The 13086-nt window shown below is 39.4% G+C and overlaps 1 protein-coding gene across 2 annotated transcripts in view; it reads left to right on the top strand.

The window, feature by feature from the left end:
• Positions 1–13086, top strand: part of NELL2 (neural EGFL like 2) — a 146212-nt gene that overhangs the window by 120082 nt on the left and 13044 nt on the right. Inside the window, exon 16 of one of the 2 annotated variants that reach the window (XM_021384992.1) lies at positions 8766–8906. The exons of the other annotated variant lie outside the window; for it this stretch is intronic. Within the exon in view, the coding sequence (XP_021240667.1) occupies positions 8766–8906 (141 nt within the window). The remainder of the gene's footprint in view (positions 1–8765; positions 8907–13086) is intronic. 2 annotated transcript variants of the gene reach the window in all.

Genomic DNA, 13086 nt, shown 5'->3' with positions numbered 1-13086 from the left:
AAAAGAACCTCCTTTACAAATTATGAAACCTAAAATTTCAATTAGGTTCTTAAAATACAATGATCTATAAATAGAATGTGAATAGTTCAGCTGGGCAGCATTATAATAGAATGTCCTTCTGTTATACAAGGGAAATAGAGATAGCCTTCATAATTCACTGTAGGGTCTCTCTTTTGTGAATTATGTGACATTCAACTATTAGTGGAATTAAAATCTATTACACTGCCAGTCATTGCACCATACCCTTGTGGAGCCCTACCTCTTGCTGTCAGCATGAGGGAGTGTGCAATCTCTGCAGACATATACCAATGATACGTGTATAGCCCAAGCAAAGAAAAAGTGTTTTTTTTTTTTTCCTGTTGTGGTTCAGCAGTCGTGTACAGTTTCTACTTGATTTGATGCCTCATGAGCAGCAATGTAAATTAGTGGTCACGAGTATATGAACTGTGAATCATGTTAACAAGTCACTGACAAGGAGATCAAAGGAATAATGTCTTAAAATTATGAACTCTTCTAAAGGGTAGGAGACCAAGCAGAAGAGCAAGTTCAGATCAGGGTGTTAGATAAGGCCCTAGCCAAAATTTCGAGTTGAACTGAACTGAATCATTGGAAAATTACTGTAATTCATACCAGAGCTGAAACAAAACAGCTTTTTGCAGAGCTGAACCCAAACAAAGCTGAGAACATGCAGCTTGAATCCTTCATTCAAACATATAGAAGTTGTTCTTACAACTCATGGTTATGACTGAGAAAACTCAAGATCTTCACTGTGCATGCAGAGCCTTCCTTCCCACCTTTAGGAAAGAGAGAACATCTGGCTGAAGAAAATCTTCTTTCTTGGGACAAATTGATCTAGCCCTTTAGTATCCAGAAACCAACATGTTTAGGGAGTAGCATGAGTGTGTTAGTCCAGTTCCTAACATTTGCAAAGAGAGCTGCAGCACCTCCAAGCACTATTGTGCATCTAAAGTAGCTTTGTCATTGTATGTCAAGGTGCAGAAGCGCTTTTTCTATCTTGAAGAAAATAGTTACTTTTTCAAGAAAGGGCAAAGAGTGAAAGAGGAGTGTGTATTACAGTTAAGGTGCTGTTCTGAGAATTATGGACAAAGTGAAGGCAAACCCACACTACTGCCAGTGTCTAAGAATAGGAACCCAGTACCTCTCAGTTAACCTAACTTTCTAATGGAGATTACACAATTGGTTTCACAGAATCTCATCAAAAAATACATTTCTCTTTTTTAACTATTCATGCATGCGCCTAGTTCATCATGGCTAATTAGGTGTTCTGAATTATCATCTTCAATTGTTACAAATGTCACATCTTTTGATGATATTGGATGTGTAATGAGAAACTGTCATAGTCTCAGTTATCTGTGGGGCCTGTGATTGATCCATTTTTGACAACAAAGAATTGTTAACGGGGCTGCATGGTGAAGCAGTCAGTGGAAAATTCCCTTTCATAATGTTTCTATCTAATTTTGGAGCACCGCCACTGCCACACATGAAATAACAACACAATTGAATTTCTTTTTGCTGGCATTTAGCAGGACATATGGGGGTGTGCAGAAATCAATGGGGGATCGGGAGTCTGGAAAATTACATACTTGAAGAATTAATGAACTATAATTCCGTATTAAATCCTCAATCACATTTTGCTTCCTTTTCATTAATGGAACTAAATTAGTTTTCCATGGACAGGGTACTTTAAAAAATGCAATCATGCTCTTGTGAGAATTAAAAAAAATAAAAAATTAAAAACCCTGTTTTAACTATAGTTATTTTCTCATGCATCATAACAGTTAGAAATATGTAGTGAAAAACATATCTGCAGCACTGACTCAACCCATTGGAGCAGTTTTTAATGTGATAATTCTAACTCCAACTCTAGTTTCCTGCCCTTTCTGGTAGAGTATGGTGTTAAAGTGACTCAGTCAGAATTTCTGCAAAAGTTCAGGCAATGTAGAGACATAGACATAAAAGTGGCAACTCCAAAGGCATTCAAAATACCTTTTTCCCTGCACTACCCTAATTCACTATCCAGAGGAGCAGGAAGAGGAAAGTACACAGTCTTCACTGTTCTCTGAAGGCTTTATCTCAGATAACTGATGTTTCTAATGCTATATCAAGCCCTTTAACTTGTGGAATTATGCTATTCCAAGATAAAATTGTGGGTGACTCTATGCTATGCTCCGTAGGCCAGCTGCAGTCTGGATCTTCATCTTTTAAACCTGTAGCTGATTAAAACATTAGGATGCTTATACAGCTAAACTGAAGAGCTTTCCATAGTTTAATGGGGACTTTGATGTAAGGGTTCATACAAGGCAAAGCATGTCCTACTACTCATGATATTGTAACATATATTTAAGGAATTACTGGAAGCTGAAAAAATCAAAGCAAGATTTTAAGCACAAGCAGGTTCTAGAACATCCATTAATGAAGGCAGAAAGAACTCCTCTGGGAATTAGCAGCAGTGTTAGAAGAAGGAAGATGGTCAGACTACAAAACATATTTAAAAGGCATTATAAATAACTTTGGATTATGGTGCAACCGATGTCTTACTGGACTTTTATAACAGCATAGGCTTCTGTTTTCTTGCTTTTGTTAAAAAATTTTTTCTTCCATATAAGACGTACATGCTTGCAGTATATAGGAACATAGTGGGATGGAAATCCCCAGTGCTGGTATTTTAACAAGATAGATCCAGTATATTGAACGAGTTTGAAGCTCTTGTAGTTTTCCACTGGGACCTGTTTTCTCCATAAGATCTCAGCTCAGAGGTCTGATTAAACAGCAGAGTCTTCCCAAGTATCTTCATTTTAGAAATCTGCTATAACATGAAAAACAACACAAACACTTATCTCTTTTTAAATATGGGACTCTAGAACTTACTGTAGAGATAATGAATCTTTCTGAAAGCTACTGAGTTTTGACAGCAGATACATTATGCAGCCCAGTGAACTTTTATTTTGTCGTACTCAGTAAGGCCTTTTCCCCCTTGCATGCATGTTTACTAAGATCAGATAACCCAGACGTCTTAATCCTACTGGGCATTCTGTTATCTGAACATGAGTTTGAATAGCTGGGGCATGTTCTTTTGTACTCAAGTCAGACATAACATCCTTGAAAATGCATTGACAAATGCAAAGATATATCTGAGTCTGTCTGTTCCACAGGTACCCAGGAAAAAACATTGAAGACTTATCTTTTTCAACCTCGTATTAGTACCCTAAGCAAATGCTTGGGTAATGTGTTTCTGAAGTGATTTTTCTTTCAGTGTATATGCATTTTATTTGTGGGACTGGGATGCAGGTGGCTCTGGAGGTTATTAGGCTGGAAAAGCTGTTGCCTTTGAAATGAGATCTCAAGTTTAGCCTAAGACAGTAGTGACTGAGTGTTACAGAAGTTACTGGGTGCTCATTAATCCTTATAAACATATCCAGTGATAATAACCCAATTAGCACTGGGAGAGATTACTGCAACTGAGAGTCTATTAATTGGCAGTCATAGCTGAGTGCTGTACTGTCCCAGAAAAACTTCCAAGATAGATAGAAATAACAAAATTCTAAATGTTCACAGCTTTGTAGATGTGTTTTTTCCTTCTTAATGGCAGGAGGCTTTTGGGGCTTTTGTTTGTATTGACCTGGATAAAGTTTGTGAAAGAAAGGATTTTTGGACTCTGTGTCTCTGTAACTTTGTACTTGATGGTGGCACGTAGGCTTTTCTGAGAGGAGGATTTGGTGATTAATATTTCAGTCTTGAAGTGAGTAATGTAAAATGGTATAGCCATACCCCACCTCCCATCACACCACGGCTGTTTCTTGAGTGCAGCTTGACCACATTAGAGAGCTTGGTCCAATTGCTGGATGAAAGAGCATTGCTAGCTTTCAAATTGGCAATTTTATACCACTTTCCATCTTCAAAAGCTCTAATCATACAGAAATTCTCTAATAATATTCATCAGACTGCTAGCTCTCCTTTTTTCTTACTGTACCAGTGAATAATTTGCTAATGATCTTATTTTGCTCTTCAGGGAACAGGGTTTTCTCAGTCTCTCCAAGAGCAAGGGTGTAATAGCTGAAACTGATGCTACAGTTCAGGAAATGAGTGATTATGAAGTATAAAGAACGTGATTTGGAAGAGTGTTTTTTCTTGTCCAGAGAAACTAGGTGTATACAGCACTTAGTTACTTTCAAAACGTGTCAGTGTATCCATTTCATTAAAGTGAGGCTTCAGTTTGCAAAAAGGTTGAGAGTTTTTTTTCTGGTTGAAATATATGTAGCAAAATACGGAAATAACCAGGCTGACTGATGTAAGCTTAAGAAAAATGCACAGGAGACAAACAGAATCTTTGAAAACCAAATCCCGTGCAATAACAAGTTACCCTGTGTGCTGGTAGTGTGGTGTATGCGGTATTGCTGTGAGTACGTTCATGAATTACATCGGGTAGAGAGGGTCCTCATGTTCCTGGTGATCTGTGAGCACATCAGTATCACGCATCTGTGCTCTCCAGACAGTGCTTCAAGAACTGGAACCACAAATCTCCTGCCATGCAGTGCCCTGGGGCGGGAACACAGCCAGAGCAGCGGGTGCTGCTGCACAGCTGCCCTCCAGCCTGGTGTGAAGGTTCCATGCACAAACCAACTTGGTCCTGCTTTCTGTTCCAAACCTGGCTCCTCACATGAGTGGGGTGGCAGATTTGTCATGTGGAATTGTGCTGCTTGTCTGAAAAGGAAAAAGAGAAAAATAGTGAAAATACCGCCTCTGTGATAGTCAGTGGGAGTTCTTCCATAAATTCAGGATTAGACCATTTGCTCTGGAACGTAAAACAAATGAGTCTCTCTTTTAAATCTGGGATGGAGATAGCTTTCCTTCTTTTTTATTCTTTTTTTTCCCCCGCAGCTTCTTATAGCTAGTTGAAGAGGGAAGCCTGCAAACTCAGAATTAAGAGTTTTGTCTGTCTGCTTACAAATGTCACCACCCACTAATGAAAAAAAAAAGCACATACCTCCTCTCCTTGCATTTAAAAATCTTAATTTTTTTCAGGAGTGAAAATACAAAGCCCTTTCAGTAACTTCCTTCAATAGAGCAGTGTTTCGTTTTTATGCCTTTTATACTAGAGTACAGCATCAAACAGAACTTCATTAGTGCAGTTAGTGTTCCATATAGCCCACTGATATACCATAGCCACTGGCCAAGCAAAACTTCAATCAGTTTTTGTTCTGTTGTCAGCTCACACCTCTGACTGAGCAGCTGCAAGATGATTCATCAGAGAATGTTTCATCAGAGGACAGGAAAAAAAATCATTTCTGGCTGCTTTTTCCATGCTAATAAGATCATTTCAGTTGTAGATACTTCTACAGCACTTCCTGAGCTATACTATGCCCATTTGAAAATAGAAATCCTTTTATCCAAATGTCAAGAAAATTTTCCATGAAATCAGTGCTTTGGCTCTGCAAAATAAGTTTCTGCTGCCATTTCTTGTTTAACACAGTTGTGACTTTAACTGAGTTTTGTCCCATTACAGAGAAAGTCTCTTCTAGAATTAATGATGAATTTTAACTGGGAGATTTAGAACAAAATTTTGTGCTTAAGGAACATTTATGTTCTGAAACCCACATCACATGCCATATTTTCCTAAAAATTTAGTAGTTAAATATTTTTTTATTGACTATGTTTGCTGCGATATCATGTAAGGAATAGTGAATTATTCGCTATTGGTGCAGCAGTGGTTCCGATTGAATGGTTTAGGCAAACAAACTGAGAACAATCTGGTGTTTCTTAAAGACTGGTGGTGTGCTTCCATTGATGCAATTTATGGTAGGCATTCCCGCATAACTCCACTCCACTTTGCATGCAGCCGTAACAAAACTAGAAGAGTGTGTTTTTTTGTTTATTGGCATCTGTAAAAGCATTTCATCTCAAGTAATATTTCTTGTGATACGAGTTTGTCAGCTGGTTCACAAATAAATACAGAAAAGCTACCTTTCTTGTCAGTTTACCAATACTAGCATGACATTCAAGGCTTGTTTTTCTGAATAATCAGCAAGTGAGATGAGCAGAATGTGTTCAGTCTGTGTCTGCTGTCCTGTGCTCACAATTATAAAATGTAGAGATTCAGAAATAAATGTTCTGAAGAGAGGAATGCAGGCCTTCTTTAATTCATATCTGTTACTTTAACCTGAATAAGACCCTATACTTCACCTCACTACCAATAAATGCCACTTTCCAGAGGAAGTCTGGACACAGAGGAAGACACATGCTACTCAGTGTCTTAATGCATGTCATTGAGTAGCATTAAGAAGCAATTATGTGCTTCCTTGATTCTCTGGGGCTTGTGGCTCTGACACACCCCCCCTCTGACACACCCCCAGCAAGTTACCTTGTGCTGAGCAGTCGATTCCAGGCCCTTAGGATAACTTACAGTCTGTCCTGCTAGGCAAGCTCCTCCCAGACTGCGTATTCCCCCATAGAAGGTGATCTTCTAGAATGTAGTCTTTTCCCCTAGAATGCCTTCCCTTCCCTTCCCTTCCCTTCCCTTCCCTTCCCTTCCCTTTTTCTTAAGCCATCTGGGAGCATGTGAGTGAATACCAGCAGATAAGGCACAGACTGCAAACCAACCTTTTCTCACTACAGCAACATAATTTCCATTGATCTCCTTCTGATCTCTCTAACCCTCTTGAAGTCCCGCTGGCCCCGGTTGCTCACAAGAAAAAGGCCAGAGCTTATACTGAGTTAGAGAGAGACACCCAGAGCAGATGAAGGTTGCAGGGATTTGGCATTGCTCAGTCCTGCAGTGGAACTACTCACGTGATTATTGTGCACTTCACAGTGGAGTTGAAAATCTTGTGTTTTAAAGCAATAGAGACTTAGGACTTAATTTGTGGTATACAAAGCAGCAAAAATGTGTGACTGGTGCAATATTCCGGTAGGGGTGCTGGTCATTTTCATTCTCATAAATACTGGTGACGTACACAAGGAGCATCTGGTCAGAGAGACAGGCAATAGAAAATCAGGCTGATGCAATAACAGAAATTCCCAATGGAATTTCCTCAAGTAACTACAAAACAGTACACTCATACTATGGCTGTGAGGTTACTCCAAGGAGACGACTATCCTGGCCTTTCAGTACAAAAAAACTGTCAGAGGTTATTTAGCATGTGAATAAAATACCCAGGGCACATCTTGCCTACTTTCCTGGCATATGTAAGAAAAATGTAACTCACCAACAAAGGTGGATGTCTGAGCGATACCTTACAGTGTATGTAGGCATCCCTCACATACTTAAAAAAAAAGCAAACAAAGAAACAAACAAACAAAAACCAAACAAAACACCTTTATTTTTAGATAGATTTCATAGGAGAGTAGAGTGAGTATATCTTTATCACCCACAGTTGTATTCTCAACAAGAGATTTGGGCCCTTACTGAAACTCACAATTAATTTTTTCATCCATTTTATACTCTATATTATGAAAAAAAAACAGATTACATAGGTGCGAGCTAACAGGGACTGTCAGCAGTATTTTGAAATACTTTACCTGTATCTCAGTGGTCACATTACATCTCTCTTCTGTAGCTTCATCTCAGAGGACACTAGGTCAACTACTGCAGTACTTGTAAGAGTTTGAGTCTAAACTCAAATTGCCTTTTAAGTTCTCAGTTTTAAAGATTCCTGGTTGAATCTCCACTTGGCCAGCATGGTGAGTACATTGAGGGTTTCCTCAGTTCTCAAGCGCATGGAACTTTTTGTTTCTGAAGGATGTTTGTGTGTGTGTTTTGTCTCCCTCTGTGCCTGTTTTATAGGCACCTCTCAGTCAACTTGCTGTTCAAGTAGATTTTGCTTAAAACACAGTGATAATATGATAAATCTGATAACGAAGGTCACATTTTTATCCCTGCTTGATTAAATACTCCTGAAATTCCCTACCTGTTAATTAATTCTGGGACCTATTCCTTAATATGTCTTACTGCTTAACTGAAGGCATTGGAAATGAACTTCTGACAAAGTTCTCTACTTTGCTAAATACATGAATTCAGGTGTCTGAAGAATGATGGTCTTTGGTGGATTTCGGATCTTGCGAGTGTTTCCAGACATCCATTCCACTGTGGGTTGTTACTGTAAAGTTTAGTCAGTATAAGATTTTCTTATGAAAATGAGCATTCCAAAAGAGTTATTGGGAGGAGGAGAACGTATTGTGTTTCACCTTCAGGATCTAAGCCTTGGTTTGGAATCCCAGCTGCTCTCTTTGACAGTGAGGGAAGACTGCAGTCAACAATGCTGAGAGTCAGCAGTGCTGGTGTAAGTCAGTGGAAAGTCCTGCTGACTTAACAGTGGTGCTACTGGGAACACAGCAAGGACAGCAGTAAAGATTTAATGTTTTGACATGGAGCCGGAAATAAGTTTTATCAAGCAGCCTGTACTCAGCAAAAGGGTTCTTCTTATCTGAAGTGGGATCCAATTCCTTTCTTCATACTGTGGACAGTTTACACAGATGATGTATTACTGAGCATATACTGTGATAAAATGAGTTGCTAATATATAAACATTAAATTGGGATTAGCAGAACTCCAGCGAACAGGGCCAACATCATTAGCAAAGACCTTCTGTGGGAATGATTCACAACACTGCAACAAATAACACTAGAAATCTAAGTGGCAATAGTCAGAATGCTTCTGTGAAACACCAAGGAAGTTGTTCTTGCACCAGATGAATACAGCAGTTTCCTCTGTGTGAATTTTCTTCTTTTCTGTTTTTCTTTTGAACCAGACATTGATGAATGTTCCGATGGCTTTGTGCAGTGTGACAGCCGTGCTAATTGCATCAATCTGCCAGGGTGGTACCACTGTGAGTGCAGGGATGGCTATCATGACAATGGGATGTTTTCACCAAGTGGAGAATCCTGTGAAGGTCAGTGTCTAAGAATGGTGGGGTGTTATGACTTGCATTACAGTGGCGTCTGGTATCTCCAGCTGTTGTGGACAAATGTTGTCATGGGTACTGTATCAGTGACAGTTAAACCTTGACCCAAAGAAATCAAAGTCAAAATAAGCATTGTAAGCAAAAGGCAAAAGAAAATAAAATATGAATACTCCTAACACTAGGTGGAGGATTAGTGGCTATTTCTAGGACTTGCTAAGATAATATGTAGTCAGGCACAGTGCTTAAAACAGTCTCATGGGCCCTACATCTGCTTCTATGCATTAGTGATTTCCCATGGGCTGATAGCATGCACTATAATCTATTACTCCAGGGTGATCTGTTTATATGTCAGATTCTGAGACAGAAATGAGCCTCAATCCAGACCCCAGTTCTCCTACTTCATTCCTGGTACACTGAAATAGCATATGATGAAGATGCTTCCTGCTACAAAGGATATTTTTGCAGCCCTGGCATCCTTACCCACACTCAGATCAATGCTGGGATGCTTCTCCTGCGCAGAGACTAATTCCACTTAGAGAGCTGCAGTTTAAAGAACAACCTTACAAACTGGGAAGCTCAGTGGACTTGGGGATGGGGCAAGATATGGGGTGCGGGAGAGGAAAGAGCGACAGGGACAAGTAGATGGGAAGGTTTCCTTTGTTTATGAATGATGCTGGAGAGTATAGCACATAAGTACACAGCTATTTTCACACGTGGATTTCTTAGTATGAAAAGTTCTTTCTCTTTTAAAAGCTGCTGCTCTTAAATAAGAGAACAAACCAGTCTGTTTTGCCATGGACTACTTAGGGCAAAACTGGGAGTCTTTCTACCTTGTGTCTCTGAACGCTTAAATATTCAGTGCTCAGTGTGAGCTTCCCCATCTTACTGTTTAAACTCACATTGGTGGGCTGCATCAGTCCCAAAGGGAAAGAATTGAATTCATTTCACTAAGGCAGACACACAGACAGTTCTCAAGCAGTGAGAATGACCTTTTCAGTATCCCCATCATCAATACTTTATTTCAACACATTTTCACCACAGCTGAAAGTCTGTATTCCCAGGAGGAATCAGCAATTTGAGTCAGCCACTGCTTTTTAAGTCCAACTTTCTTTGTCAAGAACTAGCTAAATGTCAGTGTTAGCTGGCCAGGTGTTAAGACAGGAAGGTGCAGGAACTTCTGGAGAAATTGTGATCCCTCTGATTGCAACATCACTCTTCTGTCACTTGTGGCACAGGAACGTTGTGGCCAGACATTTATGGAAAACTTTTCAATAGCCCAAGCTTTATCTTAACATCAGTATAATATCTGTCTTGTGGGCTTTGTGGTGTGGCATGTGTCATCTCAAGAAATATGAACTATAGAATGAAGCAAAAGGTATGAAGTTTTTAATAGTACCTCTGTTAAGATGGGTGCAAACAAGCAACAATTAAGCAATAATTTCTGTGTAAGGGAAAAGCCAAGAATAACTATAGAGATTGCTACATGTGTGCAGAAGGGACAATTATTAGCATGCTTTTGCTTTTATAGGATTGAAGTCTGCGACATTGTGTCTTAAACAGAAGATAAAACTTGGAGAAATAGCCTAAAATTTATTGCAGTTTGGAAAGCTGAACTTTCAGTAGCAGAGCATAGTAGTGTGAAAGCAATTGCTTTCTCCCTTGTCAGATCTTTCCACTATGAGATTCCCCTACATAAAGACAATCTGGCAATTTCATATGTCATTTCTCCAGTAACCCCTATGTTAGAGGTGATTAGACTCAGTGATTGGTGGATGACCTTTCTGACACCCGGTGTAACATGGGGATATCCTCCAGGCTGTTTTAATCTCAGATTTCAAACCCTGGTTCTCCACTTGCTGCCTTCAGCTGTATGAGCTTCCTGCTGCATCCAGGCCTATTGTCTTCTGTGGTCTTCTGGCTCATGCAAATGCCACAACTTGGAGAACTGTAGGCAAAGCGATGCAGAATTGCAGAGAAGAGGAACTGGTCTCACCTTACTTTCTCAGTGGAACAAAGAATTTAAGCCTCGTGGGTATTAGGAGATATTCTTTGAGAGCTTGCTGATTTTCTATCTAAGCAGACTACTTCAATATGGTGTTTATACAGACTGCATAATGGGCTTGTTGCCTTTGGCTTATCTTCAGTGAATTTTAGTTGCTTTGAAGAAAGTTCCCTCCTTCTCTGGAGAAAAACTTTAAAAGCCAAGGATGTGTGGGCTCAAATATTTTCTTTCTTGATTGTTGTGTATGGTCTGCCTCAAATCTGGGTCTGTCTGAGTTTCCTGGATGCTTGCCAATAGTTCTACAGAGTTCTGTGTACAGAGCTCTGATCACAAAGTTCTGTGATCAGCGTTGGTCACAGTGTTTCTTTCAGCAAAGCCTCCAGTTGGAAAGATTCAGATAGAAACATCTCTGTTAGGAGGCAGCGGAGCATTTCCTTAAGAACTTTATTTTAGCAGAATACCCAGACAGCAGCTTTCTTTAGGAAATGGTCCATCAGGACATGCTACTAAAAATTTCTGGCTGGTGTTGAAGTCTTTGGTAGCATTAGACTTTTTCAGTGCCTGAAATAATTGTTGCCAAATTGCCTATTTTACACATATATTAAGCTTGGCTACCACTGCATCCTTGGCATTACTTAGAATATTGAGTATTTTGACTAATGCTGTATTTGAATGTAGAAATTTATAATCCTATTTCCTTTGGTACCTGCAGGCAACAGAAGACCTGGAGATTCCTTTGCTATTAGTTTCGCTTCATGTTTTACTCCTGGGTAGACCTGTAGTCTCAATACCAATTACTGGGAGAAGTGGTGGGAAATGCAGATGTAGGGCTTCAAATTCTTAGCAGCATTTGCTGCTTTTTCCTTGGAAATATAATTATGTTATATATTATCTTATTTCCAGAAAAGTGGTGAAAGATCAGCCGCTTATCCTTTGAGAATTGCATGGGTTTGGGAAGTCTTAAATTTTATATATATATGTAAATATAGCATTCAGCTTGGTATATTACCTAGTGCCCTCCTCCTCACCCCCCTGCAGCTTTTCTTTATAGTTTCTTTACTCAGTCATATTGATGATCTGAAAGTTGTCTCTCATGTACCATTTCATAAAAGAGATGGTAGATATTGCAGCCTCAAGCTTCACTGCATTCAACAACTGAAACCACAGAGGGCAAAGTCCTAAAATAAGAACATTTAGGCCTAGTTAACATTTGCTCTGTAGTTCTGTGTAAGATCCTGATTCCTTTGAATTTGTCCCCTGCAATGCCTAAAAGCTTCCAAGATGAGCAAGAGAGGCTGTATTGGTTTTGTATCAGAAGTAGTGCAGGTTATACCTCATCAGCTGTTGTACATTTTGCATAATTCCATGTCAGAAGACTAGCTCACCTAATTAACGAGCTCCCATTGGACTTGCCAAGAGTATCTGGCAGGTACCAGCTGTTGATACAGAATGTGAGAGCAAAATATCTTCGCTCTGAGCAGCATCAAATCCTTTAAATGAGAGAGGAACAAACAAATGGATTGAAGAGTATCAATCTGGAGTGTCTCAACCAGTTCAAAAAACATCTTTTTTGTTCCGAAGATTTATCTGTGTGTGAACCTGCAGATTAGGATTGCTGTTTTGAAATGTCTTGCTATGTTCTTTAGTACCACTGCTATCCTACTTCCAGTGTGATAGCACAGACTGCCTGACTACATGGAGGGCTCCCCATGGACAGTTTTTTCCACAACACAGAATAATAAGATATGGAGGCACACTGCAGGCTTCAGGATGCTCCCCATTCTTCGTCAGTGAGCAAAATCCAAAATGGTCACTTGGATTTGGAAGGCAGAGCAATAGCTGACTTTCAGGATGTCTGAATTCATCTCATAGTACATCTACTATATTGACTAATGCCTGAGATTTGTATTTGAAAAACCACTGTCAGTTTAGAGACCACACTTAGATTTTTCTACAGTGCTTGTCATGTTTAACAGAAGCTTTGTTATTGATAGCTCTTAAGCAGACAGGAAATAAAGAATCACTTCAGCAGGAAATCTTACTAGCACTCACAAATCAAGAAAATTCTTTTGTCTTTCTTCATGGTCACAGAATGTCAACTATTAAAACTACAGTGATTTTTTTTCTGTCCACCTCAAACAGAACTCTAGGCATTAAGGCTTCATT

This window comes from Numida meleagris, chromosome 1 (genome assembly GCF_002078875.1).
Source record: "Numida meleagris isolate 19003 breed g44 Domestic line chromosome 1, NumMel1.0, whole genome shotgun sequence".
NCBI classification, from domain to species: Eukaryota; Metazoa; Chordata; class Aves; order Galliformes; family Numididae; genus Numida; species Numida meleagris.
This window is presented reverse-complemented; position numbering and strand designations above follow the sequence as displayed.